General features: G+C 39.9%; 1 protein-coding gene across 3 annotated transcripts in view; it reads right to left on the bottom strand.

The window, feature by feature from the left end:
• The window catches only part of GAREM1 (GRB2 associated regulator of MAPK1 subtype 1), a 208884-nt gene extending 190072 nt beyond the window's left edge, over positions 1–18812 (bottom strand). Inside the window, exon 1 of one of the 3 annotated variants that reach the window (XM_033435234.2) lies at positions 18271–18812. In XM_033435234.2, the coding sequence (XP_033291125.1) occupies positions 18271–18391 (121 nt within the window). In that variant the 5' untranslated portion in view covers positions 18392–18812. The remainder of the gene's footprint in view (positions 1–18270) is intronic. The other 2 variants (XM_012534444.3, XM_004273712.3) reach the window with 2 other exon arrangements.
• Positions 18813–23924: the final 5112 nt, after the last annotated feature.

Raw genomic sequence — 23924 nt, 5'->3', positions numbered from 1 at the left:
GAAGATATAACAATTATCAATATATATGCACCCAACATATGAGCACCTCAATACATAAGGCAAGTATAACAGCTCTAAAAGAGGAAATTGACAGTAACACAATAATAGGGGGGACTTTAATACCTCACTTACACCAATGGACAGATCATCCAAAATGAAAATAAATAAGGAAACAGAAGCTTTAAATGACACAGTAGACCAGATAGATTTAACTGATATTTATAGAACATTCCATCCAAAAACAGCAAATTACACTTTCTTCTCAAGTGCACACAGAACATTCTCCAGGATAGATCATATCTTGGGTCACAAATCGAGCCTCTGTAAATTTAAGAAAACTGAAATCATATCAAGCATCTTTTCTGACCACAACGCTATGAGATTAGAAATCAATTACAGGGAAACAACGTAAAAAACACAAACACATCGAGGCTAAAGAATACATTACTAAATAACCAAGAGATCACTGAAGAAATCAAAGAGCAAATCAAAAAATACCTAGAAACAAATGACAATGAAAACACGACAATCCAAAACCTATGGGATGCAGCAAAAGCAGTTCTAAGAGGGAAGTTTATAGCTATACAAGCCTACCTCAGGAAACAAGAAAAATCTCAAATAAACAACCTAACCTTACACCTAAAGGAACTAGAGAAAGAAGAACAAAGCAAACCCAAAGTTAGCAGAAGGAAAGAAATCATAAAGATCAGAGCAGAAATAAATGAAATTGAAACAAAGAAAACAGTAGCAAAGATCAATGAAACTAAAAGCTGGTTCTTTGAGAAGATAAACAAATTGATAAACCATTAGCCAGACTCATCAATAAAAAGAGGGAGAGGACTCAAATCGATAAAATTAGAAATGAAAAAGGAGAAGTTACAAAGGACACCACAGAAATACAAAGCATCATAAGAGAGTACTAAAAGCAAATCTATGCCAATAAAATGGACAACCTGGAAGAAATGGACAAATTCTTAGAAAGGTAGAACCTTCCAAGACTGAACCAGGAAAAAAAGAAAATATGAACAGAACAATCACAAGTAATGAAATTGAAACTGTGATTAAAAATCTTCCAACAAACAAAAGTCCAGGACCAGATGGCTTCACAGGTGAATTCTATCAAACATTTAGAGAAGAGCTAACACCAATCCTTCTCAAAATCTTCCAAAAAATTGCAGAGGAAGGAACACTCCCAAACTTATTCTATGAGGCCACAATCACCCTGATACCAAAACCAGACAAAGATACTACAAAAAAAGAAAATTACAGACCAATATCACTGATGAATATAGATGCAAAAATCCTCAACAAAATATAGCAAACTGGGGTGGGATAGGGAGGGTGGGAGACGCAAGAGCGAAGAGATATGGGAACATATGTATATGTATAACTGATGCACTTTGTTATAAAGCAGAAACTAACACACCATTGTAAAGCAATTATACCCTAATGAAGATGTTAAAAAAAAAATACTAGCAAACAGAATCCAACAACACATTAAAAGGATCATACACCACGATCAAGTGGGATTTATCCCAGGGATGCAAGGATTCTTCAATATACGCAAATTAATTAATGTGATACACCATATTAACAAATTGAAAATAAAAACCACATGATCATCTTAACAGATGCAGAAAAAGCTTTTGACAAAATTCAACACCCATTTATGATAAAAACTCTCCAGAAAGTGGGTATAGAGGTAACCTCCCTCAACATAATAAAGGCCATATACGACAAACCCACAGCAAACATTATTCTCAATGGTGAAAAACTGAAAGCATTTCCTCTAAGATCAGGCACTAGACAAGGATGTCCATTCTCACCACTATTATTCAACATAGTTTTGGAAGTCCTAGCCATGGCAGTCAGAGAAGAAAAAGAAATAATGGGAATACAAATTGGAAAAGAAGTAGTAATATGGTCACTGTTTGCAGATGACATGATACTATACATAGAGAATCCTAAAAATGCCACCCAAAAACTACTAGAGCTAATCAATGAATTTGGTAAAGTTGCAGGATACAAAATTAATGCACAGAATTCACTTGTATTTCTATACACTAATGATGAAAAATCTGAAAGAGAATATATGGAAACACTCCCATTTACCACTGCAACAAAAAGAATAAAATACCTAGGAATAAACCTACCTAGGGAGACAAAAGACCTGTATGCAGAAAACTATGACACTGATGAAAGAAATTAAAGATGATACAAACAGATGGAGAGACATACCATGTTCCTGGATTGGAAGAATCAATATTGTGAAAATGACTATACTACCCAAAGCAACCTACAGATTCAATGCAATCCCTATCAAATTACCAATGGCATTTTTTACGGAACTAGAACAAATCATCTTAAAATTTGTATGGAGACACAGAAGACCCCGAATAGCCAAAGCAGTCTTGAGGGAAAAAAACGGAGTTGGAGGAATCAGACTCCCTGACTTCAGACTATACTACAAAGCTACAGTAATCAAGACAATATGGTACTGGCACAAAAACAGAAACATAGATCAATGGAACAAGATAGGAAGCCCAGAGACAAACCCACGAACCTATGGTCAACTAATCTATGACAAAGGAGGCAAAGATATACAATGCAGAAAAGACAGTCTCTTCAGTAAGTGGTGCTGGGATAACTGGACAGCTACATGTAAAAGAATGAAATTAGAACACTCCCTAACACCATACACAACAATAAACTCAAAATGGATTAAAAACCTAAATGTAAGACTGGACACTATAAAACTCTTAGAGGAAAATATAGGAAGAACATTCTTTGACATAAATCACAGCAAGATCTTTTTTGATCCACCTCCTAGAGTAATGGAAATAAAAACAAAAATAAACAAATGGGACATAATGAAACTTAAAAGCTTTTGCACAGCAAAGGAAACCATAAACCAGATGAAAAGACAACCCTCAGAATGGGAGAAAATATTTGCAAACAAATCAACGGACAAAGGATTAATCTCCAAAATATATAAACACCTCATGCAGCTCAATATTAAAGAAACAAACAACCCAATCCAAAAATGGGCAGAAGACCTAAATAGACATTTCTCCAAAGAAGACATACAGATGGCCAAGAAGCATATGAGAAGCTGCTCAACATCACTGATTATTAAAGAAATGCAAATCAAAACCACAATGAGGTATCACCTCACACCAGTTAGAATGGGCATCATCAGAAAATCTACAAACAACAAATGCTGGAGAGGGTGTGGAGAAAAGAGAACCCTCCTGCACTGTTGGTGGGAATGTAAATTGATACAGCCACTATGGAGAACAGTATGGTGGTTCCTTAAAAAACTAAAAATAGATTTACCATATGATCCAGCAAACCCATCACTGGGCATATACCCAGAGAAAAACATAATTCAAAAAGACACATGCACCCCAAAGTTCATTGCAGCACTATTTACATAGCCAGGTCATGGATGCAACCTAAATGCCCATCGACAGATAAATGGATAAAGAAGTTGTGGTACATACATACAATGGAATATTACTCAGCCATCAAAAGGAACGAAATTGAGTCATTTGTTGAGATGTGGATGGATCTAGTCATACAGAGTGAGGTAAGTCAGAAAGAGAAAAACAAATATCATATATTAATGCATGTATGTGGAACCTAGAAAAATGGTACAGATGAGCTGGTTTGCAGGGCAGAAGTTGAGACACAGATGTAGAGAACAGACGTATGGACACCAGGTGGGAAAACCGTGGTGGGTGGGGATGGTGGTGTGCTGAATTTGGCGATTGGGATTGACATGTATACACTGATGTGTATAAAATTGATGACTAATAAGAACCTGCAGTACAAACAAACAAACAAAGAAAACAACTAATACTAAACTTTCATTGGGTTATTTGTGTGGAATTATGTTAATATAAATGTTTCAGACATTACATGAAATTTCTAGAAAAAGAAAAAAGACACTTGTCTAAGTAAAAATTTTAAACTCTTGAGTGGATACATATAACAAGCAAAGTCAACAGATAAGGTAAATGTAAATAAGAAAAAAATCTCTATAATAATATAAACAGCACCTAGAAATTGGCAAGAATAAAATGACAACAGAAAAAGCAGCAAAAAATATGTCAATTCGCAGAAGAGCGAGTCTACATGATAAACAGACATTAAAAGGGCACAAAAATCACTAATGGTCAGGCAAATGCAAATTAACATAGCAGATCTCATTTTATGTCCATTAGTCTGGCAAATATTTCTTTTAAACTTTATAACATCTAATGGTTGTCACAGATTTGGAGAAATGGTATTCTCATACATCAGTGATGGAAATGAGAATTGTTACCGACTTTTGGACAGCATTTGGGCAACCGCTGTTAAATCGGGTCCACTTCTGTGAATTGGGTTCTGATACTGGGATAGAAGACCCACTTTCCCTAAATAATTTTTTCTAAAAAGATTTCATTCTGGTCCTTGCATGTGAGATTAAGAGAATCAGGAAGACAGTGCCATCAAAGATGCTTGGGGGAGAAGTAAAAGATATGTGAGAGAAACCAGACTTTTATAGAAATAATGAACAAATTAACAACATCATGTACATGGAGGTTTAGTGAGACCAATAACTAGGAACAAGTTGAACACAAATGAACAGAAGAATGAGTATACCCGTACCATGGACTATTATGCAGCTGTTAACAAAGAATGAATTTGTTTTACACCAGATGATTTAGAAAGATTCCCATGAGTGACATAAACAAGAAGCCAAGAAGTATGTATAATACACAAGTATGTATAATATAATCCTGTTTTTAAAAAGCAATGACAGAATTTTGTTCAGTATTGTCTTCGAATCAAGGTTGGTTGGATCCATGGATGCAGAACCCATGGATTCAGAGGGCCACTGTACTACGGACATTTTTACTATGTGGACTTGAGCATCCACAGAGTCTGGTATCTGCGGGGGTTTTGGAACCAATCCCCTGCAGATACTGAGGGAGGACTGTAAATCTAACGTCAGTGCAGAATTATATGAGTATAGAGGAAATATGAAAGATACTCCTGGATTATTAAAGTGGATTGTGTGGGCAGGCAGGGTTGGATTGGAGGAATGGGGGTTGATGTGAAGGGAGAAAGCAAAAAAACAAAACACAAAAGTGGTAGATAAAATGCCTTGTTTCTGTAAAATTATAAGAGTGTAAGAGAGAAAGAGAATAGAGGATGCAAGAGAGGACGGTCACCAAGTTATCTTAGGATGGTGGGACCTCAGATTATCTTTAGTTTTAAAATATTTCCATGCATTCAAATTTTTAATTGTGAATACATGATGTTTATAATTGGGAGAAATGAAGTTTTGTTTCATTGTGACAATTTAAAAAACTAAATAGACTATACATGATATTTATAACTTAATTCATATATTTCTCCTCTTCCCTCCCCCTCTAGTGTCCATTAACACGAAACTCCTCAGATAGCTACTGTATTCAACTGTATACAACCTGCTCAGATTGACAGCTTCCCAACAGGGTCAAGAAAAAAGACAGAAGACTGGGGGGAGGGGCAAGTACAATTCACAAGCTACCTGATCCCCTGTGAAGTTAATTTGAGGCTTCTTCTTTGGCACTAAAAGATTCTCTCAAAGTCATCTTGTACTGTGCTTTCAGCAACTGTCACCTCAAGCCTCTGATAAAGACAACTATTTATAGAGTCCTCAGGTGCCAAGTTGGCAGTGGGATAAGTATTTCATTCCCCCATCAATCACTGTCTATACGTAGAAAGAATTAAACCGGGCTTTCCTTCTCTTACCTCCAGTTCCCTTCTTCTTAAACATTACTACATCAAAGTCGACATTTGCACAGATATTCAACAGAGGAAATGAAACGACATTCAAACTATCATGTTTGCTTCTCTCCTGGTCTTGAAGTTATCTGTGAATCTCTAGTATTTATTCTCTCACATCAGCACTCAGATTCTAAGCTTCAACAGGTTCTCAATTTGCCAAAACCTAATGCTTACAAGAGAGAGAATAGGAAAACTCTACCTGCCCTAAATGCAGCACTTCAGGGTTCATTATAGATTACATGTAAAAATAATGAAATATTTTTATAAACTTGTCTATTCATTCTTAGTCTTTAAAAGTGAATAGTAATGAACCTAGTTTGTCAGCTTAGTTTTATGCAATGCACAGGAATTTGTCAACAATGACATACCAGTGGGAGCTCTCCATGACATGATTCAAATTCTGTATGTATAATTATAGTTACGAACACACAACATGGTTTTATCAAGATTTTCATGAGATTATTGACTGGCCACAATGCAACACTGAACATAACATTTAAATCCAATATCCAACTCGATGAAGAAAAGTAAATTAACCACACTTATTCAATTTCAGAAACAGGTAATACCTATTTATGAACATTAACTGGAAAAAATAGAACAGAAGTTTATAAAGTGATTAAGCCCACCTGAAACCTGGAGATTACTTATAAACATCCTGCAGAAAAACCAGGAATAAAGGACACTAGGATTTTATTTTTATTACAGAAGCTTTAAAAAAACACTCTACCGAAAAACTAAACAAATAACTCATAAAATTCACAAATATGATAAAATCATTGAATTTATTCTACTAGTCATCAAAGCGATACAAATTAGAAAAAGTGCCAACTTTTAAATTATCTAAATTAGCAAAGACTGAAAAACACCTATGATATTCAAAGATGCACAATGATATTACTCATTCATTGTTAATGGTACAAACTTTCCCGGATACAATCTAGCAATACACATCAACAATCTAAAAAATAAATTTTTTTTAATCCCACTTCCAGGAATCCCAAATAATGAAATGATGTATAAAACTGACAAATTTAAGTATAAAGATAGCCTCAAAAACATAACACTCAAAACAACTAAATGTCTAACAAGTGGAAAATAGTCAAATAATGGTTAACTGGTAATAGAAGAATCACATTCAGTCATGACAATTTTATTTTCAAAGAATATTAATAATGAAAGAAAATGCTCATGATATAATGCAAAATTTTAAAAGTTTTACATATAGCTTGGTCTCACTTTTATATATATTCTCCATTTACATGGCATGCCTGCATAATAGGAAAATGTTAATAATGGTTACAGGACTTTCCTGGTGGCGCAGCAGTTAAGAATCCACCTGCCAATGCAGGGGACACGGGTTCGAGCCCTGGTCCGGGAAGATCCCATATGCCGCGGAGCAACTAAGCCCGTGGGCCACAACTACTGAGCCTGCGCTCTAGAGCCTGCGAGCCGGCACTGCAACGAAAAGTAGCCCCCGCTTGCCGCAACTAGAGAAAGCCTGCACACAGCAACGAAGACCCAACGCGGCCCAAAATAAATAAATAAAATTTAAAAAGAAAAAAAGGTTACATAACAAATTATATAACCTCTGGAATTAACACTGATATTCATTTCTGTCATTTTCTGTCTACAGAAAATGTTTCCAAATTTCTGTTTCTGTTTCCAAATTCTCTATAACAATGATATCTGGGGGGGAAATAGTATGTTTTAAAAAAAAACCCGCCAAGCCTCTCCGGCAAAAGAAATAGAGCAGGAAAAAAAGCACCTTTAAAAAACTGGACACGGCTTCCCTGGTAGTGTAGTGGTTAAGAATCTGCCTGCCAATGCAGGGGACATGGACTCGAGCCCTGGTCCAGGAACATCCCACAAGCCGCGGAGCAACTAAGCCCGTGCACCATAACTACTGAGCCTGTGCTCTAGAGCCCGCAAGCCACAGCTACTGAAGCCTGCGAGCCACAACTCTGAAGCCCGCATGCCTAGAGTCCATGCTCCGCAACAAGAGAAGCCACGGCAGTGAGAAGCCCGCGCACTGCAACGAAGAGTAGCCCCCGCTCGCCGCAACTTGAGAAAGCCCGCACGCAGCAACAAACACCCAATGCAGCCAAAAAAAAAAAAAAAAATTGGACAACTATCCCCATGTGTATATCAGGTCTGGGACAAAACCTGACAAGCAGACAAACCAAAAAAGAATGTGAGAGTGCCTTCTAACAACAATTTCTTAGAGTATACAACTTTTCATGGCTTACTGATAAAGTACTTCCACCTCTAATAAGGGGCCTCTTAAATAGAACCGCTTTAAGGTTTTAGCTCAAGGATGAAGAGAGAAAAGTAAGTTGGGGCAAGAAGTTCCTACTCTCTTAGCTAAGGAAGAACCTGAACAAGGAGATGTCAAGGAATTAGGGCCCAAAGCATGACTTTTGTTTTTTTCTTAAGATGCACAGTAACTTTATTTATTTATTTTAAAATTAATTTTTATTGGAGTACAGTTGATTTACAATGTTGTGTTAGTTTCGGCTGTACAGCGAAGTCAATCAGTTATACATATAAATATCTACTCTTTTTTAGATTCTATTCCCATATAGGTTATTACAGAGTATTGAGTAGAGTTCCCTGTGCTATACAGGAGGTTCTTACTAGTTATTTACAAGGCATGACTATTTTAGTAAGTTTTGAATAGGAGAAAAAAAGTAAAGAAAAGGCATCAAAGCAAAAATCTGAATGGCAAAAGCTGCTAGGCGGCTCCCAATATTCATTGCTTCCCTCTCCTGCAGTAAAAATCCCTGGGCACTGTGCCCAGTTAAGACTCCAGTTCTTTGCCTTCCTGCCCATATAGGAGTGTGTAAGTCCTGACCAATGAGATGTAAGTACGGTGCAGTAAAACATACCCTTTTTCCCTTCCTCCTGTCTGGGATGCAGACACGATCGCTGGAGCTCTAGAAGCCACTGAGAACCATAAAGTCAAAACTACCTCTGAGGGGCTTCCCTGGTGGCGCAGTGGTTGGGAGTCCACCTGCCGATGCAGGGGGCACGGGTTCGCGCCCCGGTCCGGGAGGATCCCACGTGCCGTGGAGCGGCTGGGCCCATGAGCCATGGCCGCTGGGCCTGTGCGTCTGGAGCCTGTGCTCTGCAGCGGGAGACGCCGCAGCAGTGAGAGGCCCGCCTACCGCAAAAAACAAACAAACAAACAAACAAAAAACTACCTCTGAGGATGACAGAGCAGAAAGACATGAGGAACCTGGGTCCTTGACTCTGTGGATCTGCCCTATCATCCTGGACCGTGTTCCTTTAGACTTTAGTTATATGAAAAAGAAATCTCCACCTTTTTTTTTTTTGGTCCCTGTTACATACAGTTGAAATTAACCTAAACTGATGTACCTGGCCATGCTGAGCTTGTGAAAATTTTTCTCTCGATCCTGTTTACTCTCAGTGGCTCCCTTCCTCTTAACAGACCAAAGACTGGACCAAAATAAACAGGAAAAAATAACAGCAGAATATCTTAATGAAGCTTTATGTTCTTTATTATTTTTAAATAAGTAATCTGAACCTTCTAGAGCTCTCGCCCTCTTTAGGCATAACTAATTGAATTGTTTTTAACTTGGGTCTGGTGCTTGACTGATTTTGTGGGTCGGTGGTCCAAGGTAAAAATGGATTCTGCATTACATTAAATGTTAACCTGAAACAAATTGAAGATTTCATAGCACAAGCTACTGGGGACGAGGAATGACAATGGAATAGATGTTAGGTCCTTGATTCCAGCCATTCCCTACTTGCCCATTGTTGCTAAAGGAAGAGAGTGGCAATTCAAAGTGAATATCAATCACGGAGTATAGCATCTGCATAGATGGATGGCCTGGAGTTATTCAAGTGAGCTTCCTCTGGCATTTCATTAACGTTTTTTTGAATGGATGACAAAAATCTCTTATAACCAGTGCTTCCTAATTACCTACAAGGTAACAAGATATGTTTAAAAATAGAAAAGTAAATATTTACCCTTTTCCAGTTACTCTTGGATATCTGAATCTGGTTCCCTGCTAGGAGGAAAATACTGTCAATGTGAACTAATTATCAAAAGCAAATTTTCATTTCTAACATCTTAAAGTCTGGTATTGAGAAAACTGTCACCTTGAAAAAAAAAGTCTGACCAAGGAAATTTTTCTCTACTGAGTGGAAAAAAACAACAGAATATAACCTATTTTAAATCTTCACAAGGATACAAACATAAGCACTGCTCACAATTACATTCCTCTCTAAACTATAACCAGGGCTAATCGTAGTAACTTACTGTACACGTTAAATATTAGCCTGAATAACAACTAGCTTCATAACCATAAGACTTCACATTGCATTTTGAATTCAATAACTTGATATTTATTAAACAACCATTCAAGTCATCAAAGCCCAAGTGGTATTTAAATACTTCAAAGTAGGTTTAAGAAGTAGCAGAATCAATTAAAACGACTTGCCTGTAAGTATATATAAAGTAATTCATCCCCAAAACTAGAAAACAGCTCAGGAATATTGGTTTTTCCTTTTTATTTTACCACTATGTAATACTCCTGCAATGGCAGAAAAGGAAACTCATTGTCTGGGATTAAGACACTATGGTTTCAAGTCAATCTTGGGGCTATTCTAGGAAGATGACAACTGTATCAAATTAGCAGTTGTAGTTTTGTAACACTACTTAAATCAAGTGGCTTGTTTTGCTTAGAAGTAAAATCCCTGGTGCCCTGAGAAGATGAGACAATGGATAGTTAAATGGCTAGCTGACTCTCCAATCAGGTTTTTCTTTATTGTTTTAAGAGTTGACTAGTCCCAAAGATTTATGGTATTCTAGGTGATATAAGATTAAAAATTCAATGACATAGCTACATGTAATATGTAAAGAAGGCATCTTAATTTCAGAATGAAAGAACTAGTAAGAAAGCAAAAAAATCTGAAAAACTGAGTTGTAATTTCTAGAAATAACTTATTTACAACATTGATAATTAATGACCCTAAGAATCATGATTTCATCATGATGCTCTACCAGTCTCTCTTTTCCCTACTGCTAATTTTAGGACCTACCACCTTATCTCAAGTGGAACAAGCGTGAAATTCTATGTCAGACTAGCAGAGGTCATAGACAGCTTTAGTAATACCGATATTTTGGACCTTAAAAATTTTAATACTGAAATTTGCTTATTAATTTATTACATTCTTACTGAATGCCTCCTATGTACCAGGCATTGTGCTTAGAAGCTAAGAAACAGTAAAAATTACCCTAAATACCTTTAACCTGAAATTCGAGTGAACAATCTTGTGAAACTGGGAAAAAGGGTGGAGGCTGAGATGTGGGGGGAGCATCTTCATGTGGAAATGTCATCTAAAAGAGGAGTTAATCCCATGAGATTTAAAAAATATTTTAGCAGGTATATTTTGTCAAGTATGACAAAATGATACATAAACCAGGAATAAAAGCTATTTTTCAAGTTGCATATAATAGCTGGTCTTCTTAAGATTGATAGCCCTGCTGAAGACGAGAGGGAGTTTATGATTCTTCCTAGAACTGCAGCTTACTAAGTGAAAAGACAGATACCTCAAGAATCTCAAACAAAAATAAACGAGTTTACAAGCTGGTCTACTAGAACTTGCTATTTCAACAAGGCAGCCAAATGAGGTAAAGAGACTAAAATACTCTCTTTAAACTATGATGCAGTTGATCACAATGGTCAAACCAGTTTTCCTTTTACAGATGAACTGAGCATCTTAAGATTTGTTTTACTGGTCATGTGGATACTCATTTAAGACTTTCAAAACAGCCATCTTACTTGAAAAGCAAGAGCATTCAAGGAGCCATGTCCAAATCTCGTCTTGTGGGTCTAAATGTTTACCTCCATCCACTGTCCTCCACAAGGTCCTCTCCTACTCTTTTTTCATAATTTTTAGGCATGGTCAACTAGAATACATGACGAGAGGAAAGTAAAAGTATATGGTATATAAAAGAATATTCAAGAGACTTTCTTCATAACCCACCTTGTGTATAACATCATACTAGGCACTTCTTTCCTGCTAATAGTTCTCCAACTGTAGGTGCTCTGAAAATCATCATCAATTCGATAAAAGCATCGATGAGTATGCACTAAAAAAAGATTCCAGTGTCTCAGTATCACTAGGTCAGGCTCACATGTGGTTCTGGATTAAGTTAAAACCTAAAGTTAAAACTAACTTCTTGGGCTTCCTTGGTGGCACAGTGATTGAGAGTCCGCCTGCCGATGCAGGGGACATGGGTTCGTGCCCCAGTCCGGGAAGATCCTACATGCCGCGAAGCCGCTGGGCCCGTGACCCATGGCCGCTGAGCCTGCGCGTCCGGAGCCTGTGCTCTGCAACGGGAGAGGCCACAACGGAGAGAAGCCCGCGTACCGCAAAGAAAAAAAAAACAAAAAAAAACCTAACTTCCTGTCTCTCCCAAACCCAATCTTGGTTGAGTTAGTTTACAAGACTTTCTCTCTGGTAAAGACCTTACACCACCTTTTTATAACCTGTGTATTACTAAGTCAATAACCTGGAATACTGAGAAGGAAGTGGACTAAAGTCACACAGAACGTTTCCCTCAGCTTCTTTATCTGTAAGGATAGCAAAATCTATTTATTATTCACTGGACTTCTGTTGCCTAAATGATAGGCAACAGAAGGGGGGGCTTCTGAAGCCTCCCCATCAACTGCTCTGAGCATGCACTATGTCAATCTTACATATACATTGTTTTAAAACACATATGTATTGGGAATTCCCCGGCAGTCCAGTGGTTAAGACTCCAAGCTTCCACCACAGGGGGCACAGGCTGGATCCCCGGTGGGGGAACTAAGATCCTGCAAGCCACGTGATACGGCCAAAAAACAATAAATTAACTAAAAAACATAATAAAATACACATGTATTCACATATATTATTGCCTTTAACTATCATAGTAAGTAGATACATAAGATTGTAGGCTGCATGAGGACAGAGGTTTTTTTCTGTTTTGTTCCGTGCTACTGTCCCAATACCTATAACAGGGTTTGACACATAGTAGGGCCTTAATAAATATTAGCTTATTGAATAAACAGATTAATGAATAACTATGAGATTCATGGGCAAGTATAACGTACATTTTTTTTTTCTGCATGAGAAAACTTTAATATCAATCAAAGGGATTAAGAGACTGCCCAAGATCACATGGCTAAGAAATGGCAATGCATGTAACTGAACGGAGGTTTCTAGGCTCCAAATCCAGTATCCTTTAAGCAACTGTCTCACCTGGGGCACACGTAACCTCTTACAACTTAGAATGCCAGGGGAAATGAAACCAAAGATAAGCACAGCACATCTTCCCAGAAAAAGACTTAGATTAAGTTACTTTAGAAAAAATTTTTTAATATATATTAAAGTAACACCAGTCATGGAGCAGATTTTGGGAATTTACATTAATTTCAAAGATAAAACTTGAATCTATAAACACCTTTGACATTTGCAAACAGCCACGTGGACCCTCACTGCCATCTGAGTGTCCACCTTGTTTCTGCACCATCAGCCCTCCAGGCACTTACATGGTAAAGTTAGAGAAGCAGCTCAGCAGAAAGCAAATACCAAAGCTCCCACAGTCCCAACACACCTGGGGCTTAGAGTCAACTCTGATTCCTCCACAAAGCTAGGAGGGCCAGACTGCTGCTAATTTATACGCAGCTGCCTCCAATGCCCACCATCTTTATTTCTCTCTCCCTGGCAATTCACGCAGCCTTGGTCTTCCTCCTTCTTTCAGCAGACAGGACCATAAGCTCACCTTTCACTGCTCTAGACCAGCATTCTTTGAACTGGGATATGTGTCTGAAGCAAAGCCAACACTTCCCAAGGGATTCACCATCATAGCTATACGTGAGTCAATTTCTAAATCCCCAACTTCCAAATATTCTCTTGTCTGAAAACTGATCTGCCTGAAACCAAGACTGGGATGGAGGGACATCCATCTCCTGATGAAGGGAAGCTGTCCTCCGTCATCTCCCCTTCGCAAAGCTCCTTCTCCCACTTTACAAAAGCAATGCATCTACATCGCCTTCACCAGATCTTTCTAATCTTCATTACCCCAGGGTGTAAAGAACACAGGGCTCAGGGCAACTAACAAAGGAACAAATTAAAAGGGTGATGCGTGTTGAGGATCAGGTCTCCAGCATTTGGTGAACAACTTCTCTAAGACAGGTAATTTCCACTTGTTTGTTTTAAACAACCTGAAATATTTAAATAAAAAGAGACTTATGGCCAAAAGAAATACAAAATACTACATTTCAATTTATATTCTTTTTTGTTACGTAAGACAGAGTGATCAATAAGACACTTTCATGCATAAAACTATATTACATTGGGAGACACTGCTTTGGGAAAGATCTCCAGTGTTCTCCTTATTTACTGCAAGTAATAAATCCTTCCTTCTACCAAAACAAATGAACAAACAAAAACACTATATTACATTGAGATAGAAGTCTGTAGGGGAAGGGAAATGGAAATATGAATTTAAGGAGAAAAAGGAAAGATGTAAGACTTTTACTGTTAAGAACTTACTCCTGCGTTTTTAAAAATGAATGATACTGGGAATTAAATATAGATTCCACTACAGAGTTTTTTAAATGATGTAACAATTTAAAAAGTCAACATTTACAATATGCTGAAAAATGACATCCTTTGCAACTATTTAAACTTAGGATGAAAAGTTTTAGCAATGAACTTAAAAACATGCTTAGGGTACAGGGTTTTACAGAATTTTTAGGCACTACAAGAGCAAAAAAGCTGTAAGAACACTGCTGTAGAACAACCCTTCAGAAAACCCTTCCAAGACAAAATATTGAAAAGACAGAGACAGAACAATTTCCCCACCTACCTAGCTTTGAGCGGGGATGGGCTGATGATGGGGTGAGGATTAGCATTCTCTCCACCCTCTTCTTAGTCATAAACACATTTGTTGAACCTGGTTCTGCAGCCAAGTTTCTAAAATTGATGATGAAGTTAGATATCTGATCTTAACTGCATTGCTGATGGGGATTAGACACTGGCTGAAGAGATGTACCTCACTCCTAAGGAGAACCGCTGGAGTACTTTTAGTCTCCAGAAAGACTCATGAGACCATACCATAAAGGCTCACTAATTTTGTATTTATCTGATACGATGACAAATTTCGCCACTGGGGATGGAATACTGAATGCGTCTGACTGGCATTTCATTACTGACATGCATGAGGCAAAGAACTGGAAAGCTCTTACTTATTGTATAGTTAGTATGTTAAACATGGCAAATGTCCTAAGGAGTAATGTCGACAGACACATCTACATACCCTAAGCCCTCAGACTCCGCTTTTTCCCTTCTTTCTCAGATTCTGTACTCTCTTCTCCTCTGCCCCTTACCTCTTTTCAGCCACTCCTTTAGGAAGCAGAAAATCGTCTAGATATGATGGATGAGGCCAGCGCTTAATTCGCTGTCTACACTGTTTTAAAAATATTGACTTTCCTGTCCTCAAGCTCTCAGAGAGACAGTGGGGCTATTTAGAGCAGACGTTAGACCTACTCTAAATCTACTCCCATTTAGTAGAAGGAGGTAGTACAGTTTGAGATAAAAGGTGTCTTTAGAATCGGAAAGTCAGCTGAAAACCACAGTCCACCATTTACTAGGTATGTCGCTCAATTTCTCTAAATCTCAAGGCTCGCAAAGTCCTTAAAATGGGGTGCTAAGGATGAGAAATATATCAAGCACTTAGAAATGTACCAGCACATAGTAGGCCTTCAATAATCAAGTTATGAAATCAGATGTTTAATGGTTTTAATGATTGTTTAAAATAGCCAACAGTTTTCTCTTGACATAATGTCAACTACTGTCATGTTTTTCCATTTCTTTAACCTCTTTGAAAACAAGTGATTTGGAAAATGACTACCTTTCATGTCTAAGTATAGGGCGTGCGTGTATAAAATGTACCTGCAGTACTAAAACCGGCAAAAGGACATACACAGGACGACGACTGCACAAATTTCACATATAGCATGGTGGCATATCCTTAACATGTTCTAAGCATTGCTGTGAAACATTTTAAAACATAAGCATGGAATCTATCATCAGTTCTTTTAAAGTCTATCCAAATTTAATTGGTAATCTAACACTTTCCCCTTCAAATTAGCAGTTTTTTTTTTTTTTGGTTGTTTGTAAAATACTTATTGTTTTAAGGCTGTAGGGACACTGGTACTCCGAAAATTCTCATTTGTGTATAAATGAGTACAACCTCTAAAGCAATTTGACAATGTGTATCAAGGACTTAAAACGGATCTACGTGCTTACTCAGCAGGGAAGGAATACATACTAACCCAAACAAACAGATTTATGTACAAGAGTATTCATTACATCACAACTTAATAATAGTAAAAAATGAAGCCGCTTGATGTCCGCTGCAGGGGACTAGATATACAGCCATCATCCCATGGAACATCATGCAGCTTAAAAAACATTAACAATGGGATTAAGTGAAAGAAACAAGGTATAAAGCAGTATTTGGCTATGATTCCAAACTTGTGTATGTCACTGTGATTCTCAAGCAGGAATAAGAGAAAATTTACAATAAAGAATTGGAATTACACGTAGTGATCAAAATCCACAGCTTGAAAGGACACGCTGTTAAGACTTGCTACCCACGTCCTAATTTTAAAAAGAAGTGTGGGATGAGTACACTGTTGATTCAGACCCTTTTTATGAATGGCGGAGAGAGGAAAGTGGATAATAAAGCTAACACGTCTGCAACTGGTATTCAGCCTCTTTCAACTTTCAGTTTAATGAAACTTTTGGGTGACTTTTACACCACACACACCAATGTTCACTACCTAGCTAGTAAGTTTTGGGGGAGTGTGCAGAGATGAGAGACGGTAGGAAAAGGTGAGGACTCACATAACCTTCCAATATGCACAATTTTGCACGGTATAAGAGTAAATGAAACACTGTCAGCACACACACACACACACACACACACACACACACACACTCTCTCTCTCTCTCTCTCTCTCTCTCTCTCTCGCTCTCTCTCTCTCTTTGATTCTGATCTACAGACGCATATTTAAAGCACGCCCACTCTAAGCAGAAATGCCTCAACACACCACCTGACCCTCCCTGAACTCACGTGCACTTCATTACTACTTTTAAAACTCTTAGTTTATTCCCAAAGCCCACCACTACCACCACCAATCAAACAAGGCTAACACGCATGCCAAGACTGTTTTTCAGCGTTCATGAACTTTCCTGCCTTTATTTTTCACATCAGTACTTCAAATGTCTGATCTAACCCCACAGAAAAGAACGGGAACAAAAATGCCTTTGGACGTTTATACGTCTCATGTTACTCACTCCTGTACTCCAGAAAAGGAGTAACCCAAGTCCTTGTGACTTGAAATGACATCTTTCTGCTCAGTGCTGTTCTGACTTGGCCTGTGTGACCACAGCTCTATCTGCTTGCCCGCCAGCCTGCACCCAGGTGCTTCTGGCAGCCCCACAGCAGAAGCAAGCCTGTTTCTGCAAACAGTCTGAAATCGCACGAAGCCAACATCAACTGAAGTTATTACCAAAACACAAAGGACAAAACACGCCTAAACTGCCACCTTACACGTCAGAACTCTCAAACTGAAAGGTATCTATTGCTTGACAGTATGCACATCCATCTACTCGATTGTAGATGTCAAACTGCAGAACAAACAGCTGGGAGACGTTTGGTTGGTTTCTGGTTGTCAATTTCAGGAAACACAAGCATTTCTTAGTTCCGAGCTCAAGTTCCAAGTCAATACAGGTGTTGGTGTATTTTCAATTATTTTCCAGGCTAGAAAGGCGCTAAGCTAATAATTAACCTTAAGCATACCATCACCTCTGCTAAAAACATTTTCTACACACAGCCCTAAATTACTTTCTCTTCAGTTAAACAAAACAGACAAGCTGTAATAAAACGTCTCCGAGAAATGTGATCCCTTCCATTGGTCACCCAGGAGCCTTTCCCCTAAAATCTGTTCCTTCTTGTGGCGGAGGGGGAGGAGAGTATCCAAAATAAAGGTGCCACCCAAAGCACAATTATTTTGTAAGAAAGTTGCCTAAGATAACTCATACAGGGTTTCCCAGGTTGAGTAATTCTTGCAGGCGGGTGAAGAGAGACAGCTCGCCTCCAAGATTACTATCTGCAGAGGCTTCCCTTATGTTGAATTTTTTTTTTTTTTTTTGCGTCCTTTTAAATTATACTACTAGGGCTCTGATTTTCACACCTCTAGCTGCTGCTGGGGGGAGTTGAGAGCGACGCGCCAGGGCTGCGGCAGCCGCTCGAGCCAAGTCCAACGCTGGGGGGCGGGCAGCCCACTCCCCACAGGGTCCCACCCTCCCGGGCACACGCGTGCAGAGACGCGCCGAGGCTGCGGTCCGCGGGCGGGGACTCACCGCTGTCCAGCCGCGCGATCTGGGGCAGTCGGTAAGTGCTGACCAGCAGGTCCAGCGGAACGGCCACGGAGCTCCACTTCACATCCTTGAGGCTGCAGCCCAGCGAGGGCGCCGGGTCCATCTTCCCCGCCTCCTTCGGCCCCGCGCTCCCGCCGCCGCCGCCGCCGCCGCCGCCGCCGCCGCCGCCGCCGCCTGCACCACCCGCGCCTCGGCGGCCGCCGCTGCTCGCACTTGCGGTCTGGGGCGCGCGGAAGGCGCAGGGCACTCTGGCCGCGGGCAGCCCGGGGGCGCGGCGGCGGGGAGGGAGGGGGCCCGCGGCCGGCTCAGCTGCCGCTGCGGGACATGGCCAGGCGCCCCGCGTGCCCTCAAGCCTGGAGAGGACTCGCAGCAAGCCGGCGGCGGCGGGCGGCGGCGGCCGGGGTGTATGCGGCGGCTCCCGCTCCGCCTCCTCCTCTGGCCCCGGGTCTGCAGCTGCGGCGGCCGCCCGCTCGCCTCCTCCTTCTTTTACCCCTCCTTCCCTCCGCCTGGAGCGTGTGAGGAGGAGCCGCGGGTCTGAGAAACGCCATAGCAGCGTTCCCAGCACTGACTAATCAACAAGGTGCGAGCGACGCCTGCGCAGCTCGGGGAGACACCGCCCCCGCCTCCGCCCCCGCCTCCCCTGCACCACCCGCCCCGCCCCGCTCCGCCCCGCCTCCCTCTCGGCCTCCTCCCGCTGTAGCCCGGCTGGCTCCGTTCGCCGTTGGCTCCCGGGTCTGGCCGCGGCTCAGGCGGCTCGGCGCGCTCTGCAAGCTTTAGCTCTCGCTCCCCCATCCGACCGTTCGGGGGCCCTGCAACCTCGCCCGGGCGCCACCGCGCGCCCGCACTCCTTCGCTATCCAGGGCCTGCCCGAAGGGCGCCCTGGAGGAACGCAGCGAGCTCAGGAATCTTTCTCAGTCTTCATGTCGGGCACTCTCCCGTCTACCCCGACCCTGTTAGCACTGGAGTTGCTACTACAGAACACAAAAAAGACCTGTTTGGTGCCCACCTCCTGAGAGTTCCACAGACAAACGAAGCTGGGAAAGGCAGGCGGGGACCATCCCCTGCCGTGTCCCCCGCCAGCCCTACAATTCTCCAGAAACGCAGCTGGTAGTTACCCCCAGCAGTCTAGACTTTGGCTGCTAGGCAGAATGGAAAAGGCCGAAGCACCGAGAAGCAGAAAGGTAATGAATGATGAGTACCCACGCAGGGGAAGGTGTCTGTCGGTTTAGTACCTTCATTGTATGGACAAACTGCTGGAGACCGCAGAAGATGAGGCTAACAACAGCTGTGGACACGCCAAGGGTTACTGGGAGACGACTGGGACCGGATGTTTTCACATGCTTTTATCACTCATTTCTCTCCCAAGCTTAAAGGTTGGAATAGTTCCCGTTTTCTAGATACGCGTACCAGGACATTAGATAGCCTGGCAAGATTACACACTTGTAGATAGCCTTGCCGAGATACAACCCCACAGTCTGCCTTCCGTGACAAACACTCTGTTTTCCCCGATATTGAGTATGGCCTGCTTACTGCAGACAGAGCTCAGAATGTAAAGGTGGCTGTAAGATTCCTGCTTCTTCAGGCACATCCTGACATTTATGTGCTAATCTTTTTTTTTTTAGCGTTATTTTACACCGGCAGAGGTGAATGATGGCCAGGTGAAAGGGTTACATATCAGTTCTTTATATTTTTCAATATGTATTCAGTGTTCAGTGCATGTAAGACAAAACAGCACCTGCTTCGCCCGCCCAAGGGGACTTGAAAACATCCGCTGCCTTTCAGTGGGCTGGCTTAGTTCTGTGCCAATGAATAAACCTCTCCATAGCAATTAAAGAAAAACACGGAGATTCTTCTACTCCCACTTTCCCTGTCCTCTCACTTTGAAATACTGGCGATAATTTTCACAAAAGTCTTCTGCTGAAAGTTTTGACCTTTCTGTCACTGATGTTAAGTTTTTGGAAAAGTCTTGAAAAAAAAGTGGGAAAGATTTTAGTGTCTGTTTTACTCAGAATCACAGGTCCATAAAGTTCTAAGTTTTGCCCACAGAAAGAAGAATTTTTAAAAACTTAAAGGAGCTAAGTGCCAGCTAATTTTTTTTCTATCTAAATATTTAATCATTTCTGGAAATAAAGCTGAGTTCAAAAATGATATAAGAAACATTTAAGAATGGATAGGGTCAGGGGTCCTTCAACCAGTTTGTAGATCCTAAAACCATATATGGTAGATTGAGTTTAAAAAATAACTTTCTGCGACTATTATATCCTCTTTAAAAGCTTCAGGAAATAGAAGTAGTTCCTTCCCATGAAAGGATTGGTGACTTGTGACTGAAAGACAAGATAAAAAGTAAAAAGATTAATGCAATCAGCTTTTTTTTTTTTAATCAATAAAGAACTTAGATTTGCTCTTAATGCTGGCCTTGCAGAAAAGTTTTCATTTCAACCTTGAGTATTAGAGGGAAGAAATTTTAATGAGCTACAAATTCTTATGTAAGTCTCCTGTCGTGGCAGAACTCTTTCAGAAAGATCTTATTTGTGAGACAGAGAGAGTTTTGGTTAAACTCTACGGAAAATAAATCAGCTGAGAAGGGTAATCTTTCAGTCTGGCTGACCTACACTTCCAAACATGATATGAGGAGGCGTGTTCCTTAAGATTGTTGGGCCGATATAAACCACGTACATAAAAGCATAACAGCTGTGTACAGGGGCAAAACTTATAAGATTTTGCAGTTTATGAAAAAGAAACATCCAAGAAAAATTTTCTGTAGAGCAGAATTCAATGTGCTGTTCCCTGGTTCCTGCCAAATACCTTTTTAAATTGACGTTTGTGGGAGGCGGCATTTTATGGTGATTAAAAATATTGACTCCAGCGCCAGATGGCGTGGGTTTCATTAGTGACTCTGCTCCTATTCAGGATCTTGGGCAACTTGCTATTTCCTCCTCTGAAAAATGGGGATAATCGCTATAGACTGAATGTTTGTGCTCCCCCAAAATTCGTATGTTGAAACCTAATCCCCAGGTGGTGCCTTTGGGAGGTGATTAGGTCTTGAACAAGAAAACAGGCCCTCACCAGACTCAGAATCTACCAGCGCCTTGATCTTGGACTTCCCAGCCTCCAGCCCTGTGAAAAATAAATTTCTGTTGTTTATAAGCCCCCTAGTCTATGATATTCTGTTATAGCAGCCTAGATCGACTAAGATAACAATAATAGTTCTCATCTCATAGGATTGATATGAAAATGTAATCCTTTAATATATGTTAAGCATTTAGAATAGGGCCTGACACATAGGAAGGGCTATGGAAGCATTTGCTGTTGTTATTAAAAGAAGTATTGGTTTTGAAGGGCAAAATTTAAAAAAGAAATGAAGAGGCAAATGGAGCGGTGAGGAAATGATTTGATTTTGGAAGAACAGTTACATCTGGCAAAGAGTAGAGAGCATCATTCCTCAAACAGGAAACCCAGGTGCCTGCTCCCAGCTGTGGGACCTGAGTCCCTAAATCTAGAGTCTATGGGGTTATTCTACACTAATTTCACAGTAAGCCAGCCCTGCTACCCAGCAGATCCAGGCAGTGGCCATGATGACCCTTCATATGCTGATCTAATGATGCTGATAAGCCCGGGAGTGAATCAGGCATATGATACTATAGGACTCCTAGGAGGGACATTTCACGACTTCCTAACTGTGAAACTTCTGTTTATACCTACATATCTCGTTAATTCTCTGCATCATCAGCTTTGCAAGAAAAAAACATTACATGTTGGTTTTCCCCGTATCGGAATGTCCTGGGTCATATAATATGCTAGTGGTCAAGCGTGATATCGAAGTTCACAGCCCCGGTGGTTTTCTAGGTCTCTTAAGCTCTTTTCCCTTTCAAGAGGTGGTCCTCTTGGCTTGGAATGCCTTTCTTCCTTTCTCTTCCGTGAAATCCTGTCTCCCGCAAAGAGCTGACCACTCCTTTCCCTGTGTCACCATCGTACCTGGCAATACCCCCAACCCTTTTAATTGTGAGAGTTGCTCTATGATTCATTATCTGTTTTTATGTTGGCTTTCCCTACTAGACCACAATTAGCCATGGCCACTAAAAGTGTATTTTATTCACCTTTGTTTCTCCAGCTCTCGTTACCATGCCTGGCACATGGAAAGTGCTCATTTAATGTTGAACTGAATAATCAATAGGCCGAGTCATCCTCACACTCTGTATTATTTAGCAGGACACTGCATCTCTGGATTTTAAATGATTAATGTTCATCAGGTCTAGAAATTTTCAAGGTTCTAGTTCCATACAACAATGGTTACTATTAGATTGGCCCCCAGTTCTTTTCATTCATCTGAAAATTTAAATTTTATTTATTAAAATCAAGTTCTGCAATTTTGTCACTGAACTAGAAATGTACCTCTAGACCATCAGTTACAACACATTAAAACTGTTAGCATATTGTTAGTTTATTGTTTGTTAGCTTATTTGTGGTCTCCTTTGCCAGGACTTTACTGTCAGAAAGCCTTGCTTTATTACATTTGCATCCCCAGCACTTGTCACATAGTAAGTTCTCTATATAGGTAAATTGATCAACCTATCTATCCATCTATCTCTCTTTCATCTATCTATCTATCTATTTATCTATCTATCAAGAGAATGTATAAATGAGTAAACAAAATACCATAGAGAAGCATATCCCATATGGGTACTTTCGGGAAGGATTTTAAAACATATTCAGAATTTTACTTTGTCATCTCTTCCTTTCCTGCTTTTGATACAGGATGTGCCTTTCTTAAGTAGATCATTGAATAATACGTATATTACAGTGTCAAAGTAGGAATATTAAGGGAAAATATCCATATTAAGGAAAAACATTCCAAGTTGCAAGTTGGATTTTGTGGGCATGTTTGCTTTTTGAAACCATATACAACATAGCCCCATTTAAAAATATGTATCGCGTTGCAACCCAGAATACACATATTATCAAAACAAAAGTTTTCCAAAATAATACTTTTTTGTGTACTTCTAATGTGTACTGAATCCTGATCTTTTAATCTATTCTTTACTGTTTAATTTTTTCAACATCAGTCATGATCCACTAATTTTATTTCACAGTCCATAACACAAGCTACAGTGTTAAAACCACCATTTTAAATAATAGTTCTTTTTGTGCATTGTTTATAATTTAGCAAAGCAGGGAACATTATGGCTGAAGTTGTAGGAGCTTCTAAAATTCAAAAATAATCAGAAATATAAAGAGCAAATGATAATTTAATTACTGTATTTACCAAAATCATCATTGTACATGTGTGTGCATGTGTGTAACTTTATAGGTTATAGGTTTGGGCTTATGAAGAAGCAAGCTCTTTGTAGATGGTGTTTTTCCTCCCAAACAAGCACAAGATGTCAGTCTGAGAAGCTGCTGGTGATGAGTAGTGGTCCTGACTCCCGTGTGCTTTTATAAATTATGTGAAAGGCTTTCCAAAGGAGTAGTTAAGTGATTCATAGTTTAGCTATCCAATTCTGCAGTTTCAAGAAGTACTTTACTAAAATAAAGCACCATTACTAACTAATCACTAATTATTTATTTTTCATATATTAATAAATTGTTTTGAATCATACATTTAACATTATTAGTTAAAGAAATAGATAGCTTAATTG

This window comes from Orcinus orca, chromosome 15, assembly GCF_937001465.1.
Source record: "Orcinus orca chromosome 15, mOrcOrc1.1, whole genome shotgun sequence".
Lineage (NCBI taxonomy): Eukaryota > Metazoa > Chordata > Mammalia > Artiodactyla > Delphinidae > Orcinus > Orcinus orca.
This window is presented reverse-complemented; position numbering and strand designations above follow the sequence as displayed.